General features: G+C 32.3%; 1 protein-coding gene across 1 annotated transcript; it reads left to right on the forward strand.

The window, feature by feature from the left end:
- Positions 1-3,942: 3,942 nt before the first annotated feature.
- LOC129943450 (high mobility group protein Z) lies at positions 3,943-12,730 on the forward strand. The gene is made up of 3 exons (XM_056052918.1): positions 3,943-4,196; positions 11,224-11,410; positions 11,486-12,730. The coding sequence occupies exons 2-3, from the start codon at positions 11,258-11,260 to the stop codon at positions 11,666-11,668; spliced, it is 336 nt and encodes a 111-aa protein (XP_055908893.1). The 5' UTR covers positions 3,943-4,196; positions 11,224-11,257; the 3' UTR covers positions 11,669-12,730.
- Positions 12,731-13,588: the final 858 nt, after the last annotated feature.

A 13,588-nucleotide genomic window follows, 5' to 3' on the forward strand; every position in this document is an offset into this window, starting at 1 on the left:
GTTTGTAGGTTATAATTATTCTTAAACATTTTAAAATTAACAACAATATTTTTCATATAAAGAAATAGTTTAGTTTGAAAATCTGGTTTTGTTAAATAGATTTTTACTCAAAAACAATTTTTTAACAAATTTTAGTAGCATTTCTTAAATTTTTACAAATTGGATAAATGCAAATAACTTGAGAGACATCAAGAACCGAGCATCAATTTTTACCAAATTTGCGTACTATTTTTGGTAGATTTTATCTTTTTATGAAAAAAAATGGACTGTTGGATTTCAAAAAAAAACTACTGAATATTGAAAACAATATTTTCTGTGAAATAAAAACAAGTTTGTAGACAATATTTTTAATTTTTGGAAAGCTATTTGAGTCGAAAGTCAATATTTAGCAAGTTTTAGTATTGAGTTTTTATTTTGTTTGTAAAAAACAGTCAATTAGATTTTTTCTCAAAATTTTACTGAATGTTGACAACAATACTTTTCAAAAAATAAAAGTGGTTTAAAGCAAATATCTCAAAGTTTTGAAAAGATATTTGAGTCGAAAATCAATTTTTACCAATTTTTATTAATTTGTTTGTTTAGGTTTTTATTTTTTGTAAAAAAACTGTCAATTCGATTCTTCTCAAAATTTGTCAGAATGTTAAAAACAATATTTTTTATAAGTTAAAATTAGTTGGATGCCATAATCTCAAAGTTTTGAAAAGATATTTGAGTCGAAAATCAATTTTTACCAACTCCTATTAATTTGTTTGTTTAGGTTTTTATGTTTTGCAAAAAAAACCGTTAATTCGATTTTTCTCAAAATTTTACTGAATGTTGAAAACAATTTTGTTTAAAAGATAAAAGTAGTGTAAAGCCAATATCTCAAAGTTTTGAAAAGATGTTTGAGTCGAAAATCAATTTTTACCAACTTTTTGTAATTTTGTTTAGCTTTTTTTGTAAAACACAGTCAATTTGAATTTTTCTCAAAATTTTACCAGACGTTAAAAACGTTATGTATTATGTTGCAAAAAATTGTTTTGGAAATAAACTCAGTTTGTATTAGTAAAATTTTCGAGGTGACAATTTTTTCAGTTTTTTTGATTTATAAAAAAAACTTGTAATTCGATTTTTTTCAAAAAATATACTTCTTTGGTATCACGTTACAATTTATTATATACAATTTAATTAAAGTCTCTAGCGTCTTTGCTTCGTAAGATATTTAAGATTAACCAATTTGTTCACCTTTTTTTTAAACTGCTATGGTAAAAAAAAACACCCACAATATCCTTGAGAGCCCTTTCTGCTCTTTTATCTGTAGAACAAAATTGGTTTAAAGTCGATATCTCTTCTAGTTCTTCAGCTGTGGACGACCAACGTACAAACGTACACACTCACGCACAGACATATTTCTAAAAATCTTTTATTTCGACTTTATGGACCTTGAAACGTCGAGAAATGAGAAAATTTTCAATTTGACAAATCGAACCAATTACAATAACTTCCTCTCGGAAGTAAAAAAATGCTCGACACATGGTTTAAGCTTTAGGGTCGAGCACAAAGATACAGACAGACGGGTGGAACCATGGGACCCACCTTGTTCGACTTCTCTACAATCGAAATGTCATGTTTGATTAAAATCTTGAGTTAGAAGTTGTCACGAATGAAAAACTTATGTTCAAAAAGATAAAATAGAAAAAATATCGTTCTTAAAATAAAATCTCATATTAAACTGAGTTACTGTGACGTATACTTACTATTTTTAAAAAGAAAATTTAAAAATATTTTCAGTTATTTGTTTGTGTCACTTTGTTTTAAAATATAATTCGTATCCATGTTTTTCAAGTCAATAGCATCAAATGTAAAGGCCCAACTATAATAGGCATAAGTAAACATAAGCTTATGTCAAAAACACAACGAAAATTCACTTAAGTTTGCGAAATTACTGCATAGCCATAATGCAATTTTGCTCACGTATCTAAATGTCAGATTTTACTTATGCGGCGAGCGACTGGGATCGCTCTTGCTTAAGTGTGCTTAAGTTAACGAAACTGAGAAAAATTGAACGAAACGGAGCTAGACTCCATTATGTTCACTCGTATTGAGATTCTTTGTATTCGCACGTTTACTTATGCGCGCATATGCTAGCTTATGCCTATTATAGTTGGGCCTTAAGTGTTTTGCATTCGGAATAAGGCTAGTTTTTCGTCCTTCTTAATCCGCTACTGTGAGTGAATCTTCTTTTGTAGCAATGGAGTACAAACCAGCTAAGAATGTATTTGTAATTTAATTCCATTCTAAGGCCTTTGAAACAAAGAATGGGGCCCTCTTTTTAAGGGGCCCGATGTGAAGTTGGTAACTTTAGTTTTTTTTTCAACCCTGTTATAATTAACTCATAGTTAAAAATTAGTTTTTCAAATATTAAAAAAATTTCAAAAAAGTAAAAAAATAGGTATGTATCTTCTACGTATTAATTGTAAAGTTTTATTTTGTTCTAAAAACAAAAATATTTAACTTCCATCATATTTTTTAACCCAAAACAGCGATATTGTATTCTAGCAAAAGCAAAGCATTTTTATTCCTTCATTTTTCAGTTGTTGTTGTTTCAATATTTGAGTTGATAGGTACGCTACGCTGGCTGGCTGGCTGCGTACATTTTATATTCGAGTTGAGCTGAATATCTGCCATATTCTATTCGCACGCAGTGAAATGCTATGCTATGCTTTGCTTCAGTTCTGCGTTTTCATATAAAATCGGGTATGATTGTTTGTGTGTGATGTGCTGTGCTGTGCTGCCATCACAATTTTTCCCCCTGTACTCCGACACTTACCCCTAAATGCCCTTAACATCATATTTCTCCTCGTCCTCACCATTCACCATTCACCAACAAACAACCACTTCATGGTTCTTAAAAGTATAGAGAGATACTACCAACTCGTATATAAACCAGAGGGGGTGAAAGGGAAAGAGAGAACTCACATTTTGTACTGCTGCTGCTGCCTGCCTGGCTTTGCTTTTGCCTTTGCCTTCGCCTACCCTCAACCCTGCTGCCTTCTGTTATATAGGAGCAAACCATAGAGATTTCGAGATACACATATTGAATTTTATACTGTGGTGTAGTTGGCTGTTTGTTGTTTGTTCCCTGTTCTCTGTTTCACCCTGCTTGCCTGTTTGCCAGCTTGGTACGTTTTTGTTCGCGTCTCGTATCGTAGTCGCTCATATAGTTTGCCTTTGCTGGCTTTGGCTTTCCCATACAAGATACAATAAACTCTACTACTTGTCGTCCGTCCGTCGTCATCATCATCGTCACTGGCTGTAGATACTTTTGTGCTGTGTGTATACCTAGTGATAGTGAGCGTAAGCGTTAGAGTTGAGCCTGAGCGAAGAAAGAACCCCACGACTACGAAATATTTTATATTCAACGAAAGAAGAACACTCTACGTCGCTGGTCGAGCATACGGATACGACATACGGCAAAACGACATAAGGCTATCCGAATCCGACGGATTCATTTTCATACCAGAAACAGCAACAGTACTCAATACAGTCTAACTACAGGCAAAGCAAAAGCAAGATACAAAATTTTCAAGTAAAATTTTTACTCAACCAAAGGCAGAAGCAGAAGCATTAAGAAAAAGGTAAGGTATACCTACTATAGAGCTGATACTGTACCTTCCTATTCCTATCCTATCTACATTTTAAAACTGAATATACTGAGAGTGCTTGTTCAAAAAACACTGTGTGGTGCTGGTGGGGTAAATACGGTTGAACGGTAGAACGGTAGAAGTAGAAGTTGAAATACATTTTTTTTCTCATACTCTTATATTCGTTTTGGTCGTTGTGTCGTATCTCCTTGGTATATTGCTGCTATCGTTAGAGCATACAATATATATATAGATATACCTACCTACAGTATATTCGTTCGTTTCGTTTCGTTCAACGTATCTGATAGATACTTTTGTACTGCTTTCAATTCAGCTTTGCTTGGTTTTGGTTCGTCGTTCGTTGTTCGTCGTATTCGTTTGGTATTCGTTTCGTAGGTATATTATATCGTTGCTTTGGCTTTGGCGTTTGGCTTTGGCTTTCCTTTGCTTCTACATCAGATCTGCTGAGTATTATAGTGAAGAGTTTTATTCCACATACATTATTTGGTTCTCGGTCAAAATAAATTTTTAGTGGCCATATTCAAATATAAATTACTAATTTAAATTACACAGGTGAGTGAAATTTGTTGTTCTACAATTTATCGACAAACCCTGGGGGTATTTTATTTTCCAAAATCCACAAAAATTAATTGCCATTTATTATATAAAATTTATAAAAATCATCGACCCATTTTGGCGTGGGTTTTGTATGAAAATTTCTTTTCCAACAATTCCATGGCGATTTCATATAATTTGTACTGAAAATGGACGTCGCTATTCGGATTTTCTTTATTTAAAGTGTTTTTTAATACGAAATAACTTAATTTTTCCACGACGATTCGCATGGATTAGATGAATATTTTAAAATATGGTTATTTAATAATTGATTTGATAAAAAATTACGTCTTGAAAACGTTTTCGTCATCATAAAAAAAAATTCTCGAAAAATTTCGAGGAAAAAACTCGAACACTTTGCTGCTGGTGTATGTGTCTGTATATTGGGTTGGTTTGGTTTGCTCTGGTGGTGCTTCATTTTATAGGCGTTGTGGCGGTGGCGGCGGCAACGGCGACTGTGACGGTAGAAGCAGTGGCGGGCGGGTTTGCTTCTCTTTGTTCGTGGAGCAAATAGGGGAGTCACTACGTACAGAAGGGACAGGGGGGTCGCTTCGGGTTCAGATACGGATTGGATTGGTGAAGGCGACAGTGACGGTGACGACAACGACAACGACGACAGCGATAGCTACTTCGACGGCGACTCTGACTCTGACGAACAAACGGATGGGCTATGGGCATAATCGGGGAGGAAAAAGGCGCATTAACTACCTAACTTCATGCCCGAATCCGTTGCAAAGGGGGGTTTGTTCGAACTACATACATAAAATCCAGGGCAGGGGAAAGAAATTTACTATCCAATTTTTTTTTTTTTACAGTTACAGTGTATATTGATATAGAAGTACCTACCTACCTACTTAAAACTCTTTAACTCCAAGCACTAAAGATAGGTAATACATAGGTATTATAAGTTTTAGGTTAAAAATGATATTTTTCTTGTTGTTTGATCATCATCAACGCTGCTGCCCCCGTGTCGGCGCCCGACGCCAATACTTGCTCGTATAATGTGTTGAAATAATCAGAATCACAAAATATAAAAAGAGCGCATTTTTTCTCGTTCGTATTGAGTGTGAAATGTGAATTATGTTTTGTTCGTTATTTAATTCGTTTCGTCGTTTTTCGTTGACAATGACAAGGAGTAGCCATTTGCAAAATGTTAGAGAGAATATACCTACTAGTACACAGAATTCAAATATTTGAAGTGGAAAATAAAAAGCGGCCATTATTTCCTGTTTTTGTTTTTTTTTGGTTATAATAATTTTAGTTCTTCTTGTGTATAGGTTATACATTTTTAAAAATCTACCTAGGTACTGTAAAAAACATTAGAGATAGGACATTTTATACTTAATTTATTATATTTTTATTTAAGTTTAAATAAATTTCATATAGGTATAAATATGGCTGCCGAGTTTGGTTGCGTGTTTTCTTCTTTCTTTGCTTGCAAACATGCGGAGGTATCACTATTAGTAGTTTTTAGTCTCCATTATGCTTCTCTTGTGTCTTTGTGAACATTTTTATTTCTTGTTCTTTGAGGAACAACAAAAATATGTTTGAAACATATGTACAGGGTGTCTGGTGGCAGATTTTTGTTTTCAAATACCTACGATTATTTCAAAAAGTAATCATTGGAGTCAGTGATCGTGGGGATTTCTAAGTCACGATGTCCCACTGGTTAATGTCCATCGAGGCATTTTTTCAAAAGTAACGATTCCTTCGTAATTGCGCGTCGACAGTTTTGTTCACACTTTGGTATAGGTACGACGAATAAGAAATAAGCAGAGTTTGAATTTAAATCGTTCGTCGATGCAGAGGTTCCGCGCAACTGCTTCGGCTTTCAACACTCCACGGCCAGGGCCCAGTCGGTCTTCAATGACATGACTCCTGAAAACATTAAAATGGTTAAAAAGAGTTTAAAAATTGCTATCTGTAGTTACTTAACCTAAAGAATAAATAACTGAAAGGACGCCATTTTGTTTGCTTTTAAAATTTATTAAGGTGCTGAATATTAGGTACAGGACGAGCTGAATATAAGATATACCTACAGTAGTGTTTGAAATTACAGGGTCCGCTAGCGAGTTATAATATAAAATATGTACCTATATGTTTTCAAATAAAATGTAGTTCTTATCCCACTCAATGCATGGCATAAATTTTCACAATTTATCCAAACCTGGAAATATTCAAAATTAAAATTTTAATTGAAAAGTCATGGGTTATTTTTTCCCGTCTAAAATCTTGACAGAAGTACCATACTTCAGTGAATCGAAATGACATTTAAATATTGACAGTTTGTAGGATATACAGTAGTGTTTGAAATTACATGGTCCGTTAGAGAGTTATAAAAGATATGTTTACAAATAAAATGTATTTCTTATCCCAGTCAATGCATAGCATAGATTTTCACATTATAATATTCATTCCTGGAAATATTAGGGATTAAATTAATTACAAAATTAAATTTAAAAGTCATGGGTTATTTTGACACTCACGAACTTTTCCCGTTCTATAATCTTGACAGGAGTACCATAATTTCAGTGAAAAGAAATTTAAATATTGACAGTACTGCGTAGGTTACTTAAACAGTGTGTTTTTTTGTTTGACAAATGTTTCTACAGAAATGATTTTCGAAACAGCCATGTCAACGATCAAGCCTGAAACCACACAGTCAATATTTAAATAAATCACTTGTGCACGAAATTATGTTATCAGTTTTATGTATGCTGGCTATGTCAATTGACTCCTTTGGCTATTTTTAGTAGGAAATGATTCTTAAGCGATTTTGAACTGTGAAGTTTAACATTTTTCATTTTATTGCATTTTTAAAAAAGTAACATAACTTTTGAACACAATATTAGTTATGGCTTAAACAATTTTAATTTATCTTAATTTCAATATTGTCGATTCGTTGAATCCTTAAAAAGGAGAACCAGCTTAAGCTTATATTCGTCATTTGTTTTTGCACTTTTAAAGTTAATTTGCAAGTGAGCAGGATCTGATCCATATGGCTTAAAATCATAGCTATTTAATTTTTCCATAAAAAATATGTTCTCCAATTCAATTGTTTTAAAATTTATAATTAGTTTCATAAGCTACGTGTTTATGGAAATTTTCTTATTTAAAATATGTTGTTGAGTAATAAGTAATTACAAAAAAAAAATACTTAAAGAAATATTGTTCGAAAAATTGAATCATTTGGAATTATTTTAATTCTTTTTAACAGATGTTTTTGTAGACTTTGACATTTTTCTATGATTTTTTGTATGTAGGTACTTATATATTCCTTTGAATAAGTTGGTTTGGTATTTGCAATATTTTTGTGCACATTTTACTCCTACTGCAATTTAGAAACATTAAATTAAAATGTGCTTAAAACGTTTTGCAAGTTTTTTGGTAGAGTTTGCAGTACAAATAGTCCTATTTTCCTATATGTATATTATTATATTAACATAAAATATTTAAAAATTCTTAAAGAATTTCATTTTAAAGATTTCAATGTAAACTTGTTGTTATAGCCGTAGCGTGATGCTAGAGGTCTTGGGTTGAATCCTTGCCTGTGGCACCTAAAGTTTTTGTACGTATGCTGCTCTGCGAAGAATTGACAAATCCTTCAAGAGTAATTCTTGACAAAAAGGTGCTTTCTCAAATTAATTAAATTGTTGGAATGCAATAATATTGATAACAATAATCGTAGGTACATAATCTTTGAAAACTAGGTATTTACCCAACATTTTTTTCTCCAATGATCCAATCGTTTTTAGTACAAAGTATGTGATCCAAAACATGCAAACTTTTTTAAAATGACAATCCTACCAACTCTGAATTTAAAATAAATTATTGTTATTTTTTCGCAAAGTTGTCAAACTTTTGAAACACACTGTATAATTATAGAACACATTTATTTGCAAGGCTTTGTAAAAATAAAAGTCCAGCTTTTTCATAGTTTTCGAGACTTTTTCTTAAGCAGTATAATAATGCCATTATTTTCCATTCTAAAACAGGACTCTAAAAATGTTGACCTAAAATAATTGGGTAGATAAATATTTGAAGTTAACCATCAAAATTTTGAATTCATATGAAAAAAAAAAAAATAAATTTGTTTGTCTAACATTTAATATTATATTCATACATATTTAATGCAATAAGCTTAAATAAAAGTTGAATTAATAACACAAAGTACTGCAAAATTTGCTCTACCTATTATATGTACAATGTTTCCATATGAAGCCATTTTGTAGTGCGACGTAGCTACTGCGCATACTTTTCCCATAGAAATTCTCAGTTGAAAACAAATTCACCTATAACTTGCTGCTCTATGGGATTCGTTAAACCCCTGTTGCTCTCTTGTAACAAGGAACAAACCAACAACTACCACCCAGTAAAATTCAACTGAACCATAGCTAGAGATACTGTGTTCTTCCAACACTAGCTACATTTTTGTATGTACGAGTATGACGATGATGATGATGACTTTTTCCATCCCAATCCCATCATCATGAGTTTATAGACGAGAGGTATAAAATATAAAATAAAAATAAAAGGTTTTTCCAACTTTGGTGGGTTTTTTCTCGATTCTTCTTTTCCATATATACTAAAATGTGTCCTTTTAATAACGGTTTTTTTGGTTGGCTGGCATCAGCCATAGTTTCTTGGAATTTGAAATCCCACAGTTTGGAAACTATAGAGAAAAACAAAATATAACATACAAACAAAATCAATAGACAAAAAGAAAAGAAAAAAGCAGAAAATTACTTTTCCTTGGGATTTTTCATAGTTACATGCAGCAGCATAAGCTTTGATGGCAAGCATATACCTACCGTTAAAAAGCATTGCCGTGTCATAGAGAAAATATTGTACAAGTATGCATAGCCAACAAGCAACCCCTGGAAAAATTATTCACTCCATAACTACCAACTTTTCTACTGCTGCTTGTGCTGCTGCCACACACACCCAATAGCCTGCCCATCAGAAGAGCCCTATACCTATACTCTGGGCTCTGTTATCTGGCTTTCCACCCACAACATTTATTTTCATCTCATCATACTTGTAGCATTAATTCTCGGTGTTTCAGTTTCAGTTGTTTTTGTTGTTGTTGCTGCTGCTGTTGAGTTTGCTACAATTTTTGGAGTCATGCTCCATTCACGTTTTGCTCCTTGTGTGCCAAAAGGGGGTGACTTTTTTGTTTTTGTTATTCTCTCCAGCCGTCATCATATCGCTGGTGTCTAGAGTTGTTGCTATTTTGATATAGCAAAAGCAAAGCAAAACCAACTACCTTCCCATTCTCATAACTGCTCGTTGAATATAGTGAATACTTCCATCAGCAGCGCAGCAGTGCCTCCATTGAAGTGGGTTAAACACTCAGCTATTTGGGGCTATTGCTACTTTCAGTTACAGCAGAGTAGGTATAGAGGTATAGAGCAGAGATTGATCTCTATCTATCTCTCACTCTCGAAAATCAGGTAAACAGATATTAAATGTTTAACGTACATATGTGTGATTCTATTAATAAATATACCAAATCCCGGGCTGGACAAAAGATTGTCCGAAGTTGCTCGATACTCTGCCCTCCTACCCTCTATAAAATTTCGTCCTTTTTGGAATTGATTTGGTTAACCGAACCTAAGCGGGGTAATGGGTGATGGTAGGAATGGAGATCGAGGGATTGAGGACAATTTGTTAAGAGCTTATATAGGTAGAAATTATTCAAACTCATCCTCTATATTAAAACTAAACTAGGTATGTAGGTTTATATATGTACATGTATGTAGGTATACATAAACTAAGATTGATGAAATTTAATTACGCATGTACCTACAATAAATACATAATTGTTAATTATTAATTAATGCTGCATTAATTGCACACAAACACATTGATTGTTTTGCTCTATACATTGAATAATATAACTATATATATACATATATAATGTAAGTGCAAGCATAAAAAGGTGTGTGCTATATGCGATTGTGTTGTTACCTATAGTTGTTAAAGCTGCCATGTATTTATAGTTATGTTATGGACTATTTACCTGCCAACGCGGAAGGATGAAATAACATACATAGCAAATACGTCAATACTGATAAGTATACACATACATACAAACTCGTACTTACCTACCTACTTAATGTTGATGGCTTTAATTTTAATGTCATGCATTAATCAGTTATTTGTACTCTCGGTAGAATGTATGGGGTGGTGGTAATGGGGATTTTCTTGCAAGAGTCCACCAACGCACTCACACTTTATTCCGGATATACTCTGGAAAATTCCAGTACAGTTGAACTTTGTATTTCTTAGTTGCAATCATGTATTTATCTATCAAATTATTGATTAACTTGTCATTAAAAATAAAATGTTAAAGTTTTTGTTTCCTTTTTAAATGGCGCCCGGACAAAGCTTAAATTAGAACAAAATCACAATGTAAGTGCAGAAATTGTTGATGTTTTTTTTTTATATTATACCCTACTCTGGGAAACTATTAGCCTTTTCCATTAGATCTTCGCTGTTATAGGGGAAGATAAACCATGAATGTTAAATTTGTGTTGAGGTTCAAGGGGTCTTGGGTTCAATCCTCCCTAACTTTTTCACTGGTACTGCCTCTTGCGAGGAATTGACAAATGTTCCAAGAGTAATTCTTGTCATGAAAAAGTGCTTTCTCAAATTAGCCGCTCGGATTCGGCATATAAACTGAAGGTCCCTTCCATCCCTGACAACATTACTCGCACACAGGAATGGTTGAGAGTTGTAGTTACTAGGCCCTGGTTCTTCATGGACTGTTGCGCCACCTAATTTATTTATTTTTTAATATCACTCTGATCAGCAAATCAATATCCTACTAAGCAAAAGTAAGGATTTAAATTTTCCTAAGTGTCGCTCGGAATAGGATTAAGACAAATTAAAGACAAGACTAGTACACAAACAATATAACATGTTTTATAATTAAATAGGAGTTAATTATTTGTTTAAACTATTTTCTTATCATTTATTGCAGTCCACTCCAAACTACCCAACAAAAATCATAAAAAATGACTGCTGAAAGGCCAAAACGTCCACTATCCGCATACATGTTATGGCTGAATGAGACCCGTGAAGAGATCAAAAAAGATAATCCCGGCAGCAAAGTAACCGACATTGCAAAGCGTGGTGGTGAATTATGGCGTGCAATGAAGGACAAATCTGTAAGTTTTTTCTACATTAATTTATTTCCATATATTATGTTTATTAACATAAATTATTATTACAAACTAAAATAGGAATGGGAGGCAAAAGCTATTGCGATGAAAGAAAAATACACAAAGGATATCAAGGAATACGAGGCAAACGGTGGAACTGACACAGGTGCCAAGAAGCGGAAGACAAAAGCAACCAAACCCGCCAAGAAAATCAAAAAGAAAGAGACGTCAGAGGAAGAGAGCGGCGAGGATGAAAGCGATTAGATCGTCTAAGATTTCATTATTTTTCTTTGATAACTTTATTTTTTCATTGTTTTTTAACTTTGATTTCATAATTTGTACTTTTTTAATTTTTCCATTTTTGTCTGTGGAAAAGAAAAACAAAAAACAAATCAATACAAAATTACTTATTTATCTATAGTATCTTAATTGTATTTCGCATAGTTTTGCCAAGCAAAATGCAATAAGATCTAAAATGCGGAAAACAAAAACAAAACAAAAATTGTATTGAATATTTTAAAAGAGGAAAAGAAAAAATAACGAAATTATAGAACCTACGAAATAATAATTTTTCTCCCTTAGTTTGTTAAGCTAAATAAGTATATTAAATATTTTATGTGTATTTAAACGTAAATAAATGAAAATTTTAAAATACAAACAAAACAAAACATGTTTCTTATTATTTTCTAAAATTATGGATATGGAATTTTGGGCAGAATATAAATTTTAAAATTAAATCATTAAATGTAAAATAAAACATAAAAATAAGTTTAACAAAAAAAATCATTTAGCCAAAATAGATTTCTTGATAAAAATAAGCATCTTAAATGTCCGTAAGAAGAATCCGTACAATTAAGTAAAAACAAAAACAAAATTATAAAGCTAAGCATATTGCTTAAATAGATTTTATTAAAAAAAAGTAAAAGGAATAAAAATATACATACAAAATACTTGAAAAAGAAATACCAAATTGAAAACCCTATTTTACTAAAATCTGAAGAAAACAAAAACAAGAAAAGTTTATTTCTGCCGAAATAAAATAAAATAAAAGAAAATATTTAAATCTAGAAAAATTAAATTAGATGTGATGTTTAATAGATTTCCGTTTTTCATTGATATACAAAACTACAATGGAGTAAATTTATAAATATTTCAAGTGAATGAATGTATATGATTTCTTGAAAACAAAAAAAAAAATATTATATACTCTACTCTCTTGAATTTTCTTATTCAATGGAACGTTTTTCTTTCGAACTTAATATGGCATGCTATGCAGAGTAATGTTGCCATTTAAGTTTATGTTTAACAAAAAAAATAAAAAAACAATTTTGTCAACACAACATTTTCTGTGTATTAAATAAAGATAGAATTTAAATAAAATGTGTGTGCATTTTAACTCAGCTTTTATCTTACTATTCATCTTGTTATACTTTGTGATAAGTGGAAAGTTTATAGCTTTCATATTTAAGGATGGGTAGGCTGCATTTTCATTTTCTCAGTTGTTTCAATTATTATTATTTTGAAAAAATGAAAAATCTTAATTGTTTATTTTTTTTTTTGAACGAGTTACTTCAGATTGTACTTTACTTGAGATAGCCTAAGCTTTTAGGAACAAAAAAAGCGAGGAATCATTTTTGAATGATAGGAACGATACACATTAAAAGATTGTTTGTTGAGTTACAAAAAAGAAATCTGAAGAAAATAGTTGAACTACATTTTTATAAACTCGAAAATAATTTGAAAAATTTCTCATAAGTCAATATACCAAACTTAAAGTATTAACGTGAAGCAAGATTAAATAAGCAAAAACGAATTTCCAAAGGTTAAATACTTACTTACTTACTTAAGGTGGTGCTACAGTCTTGTGTGAACTAGGGCCTCACCCAACAAACTTTTCCATCTAGCTCGGTCCCTAGGTAGATGTCTCCAGTTTCGCGCTGCAAGTTGGGTGAGGTAACCTTCCACTTGTGCGCGCCACCTGATCCGCGGTCTTCCTCTACTGCGCTGTCCTGTGGGTGTGGATTCGAACACTTTCCAGCCCGTATAGCTCGTCGTTCCATCTTCTTCTCCACTCCCCTTCGATGCATACGGGACCGTAGATCACACGAAGAACTTTTCTCTCGAAGCGACCCAAGGTGCTTTCATCCGCTTTTGTCATGGTCCATGCTTCTGCACCGTATAGCA

This window comes from Eupeodes corollae, chromosome 1, assembly GCF_945859685.1.
Source record: "Eupeodes corollae chromosome 1, idEupCoro1.1, whole genome shotgun sequence".
NCBI lineage: Eukaryota > Metazoa > Arthropoda > Insecta > Diptera > Syrphidae > Eupeodes > Eupeodes corollae.

What these genes read in the sequence shown, in the direction of transcription:
- LOC129943450 (XM_056052918.1), top strand. Translation starts at nt 11,258, where the DNA reads ATGACTGCTGAAAGGCCAAAACGTCCACTATCCGCATACATGTTATGG. An exon ending in GTGCAATGAAGGACAAATCT is followed by an intron (nt 11,411 to 11,485) that starts GTAAGTTTTTTC and finishes AAACTAAAATAG; the next exon opens with GAATGGGAGGCAAAAGCTAT.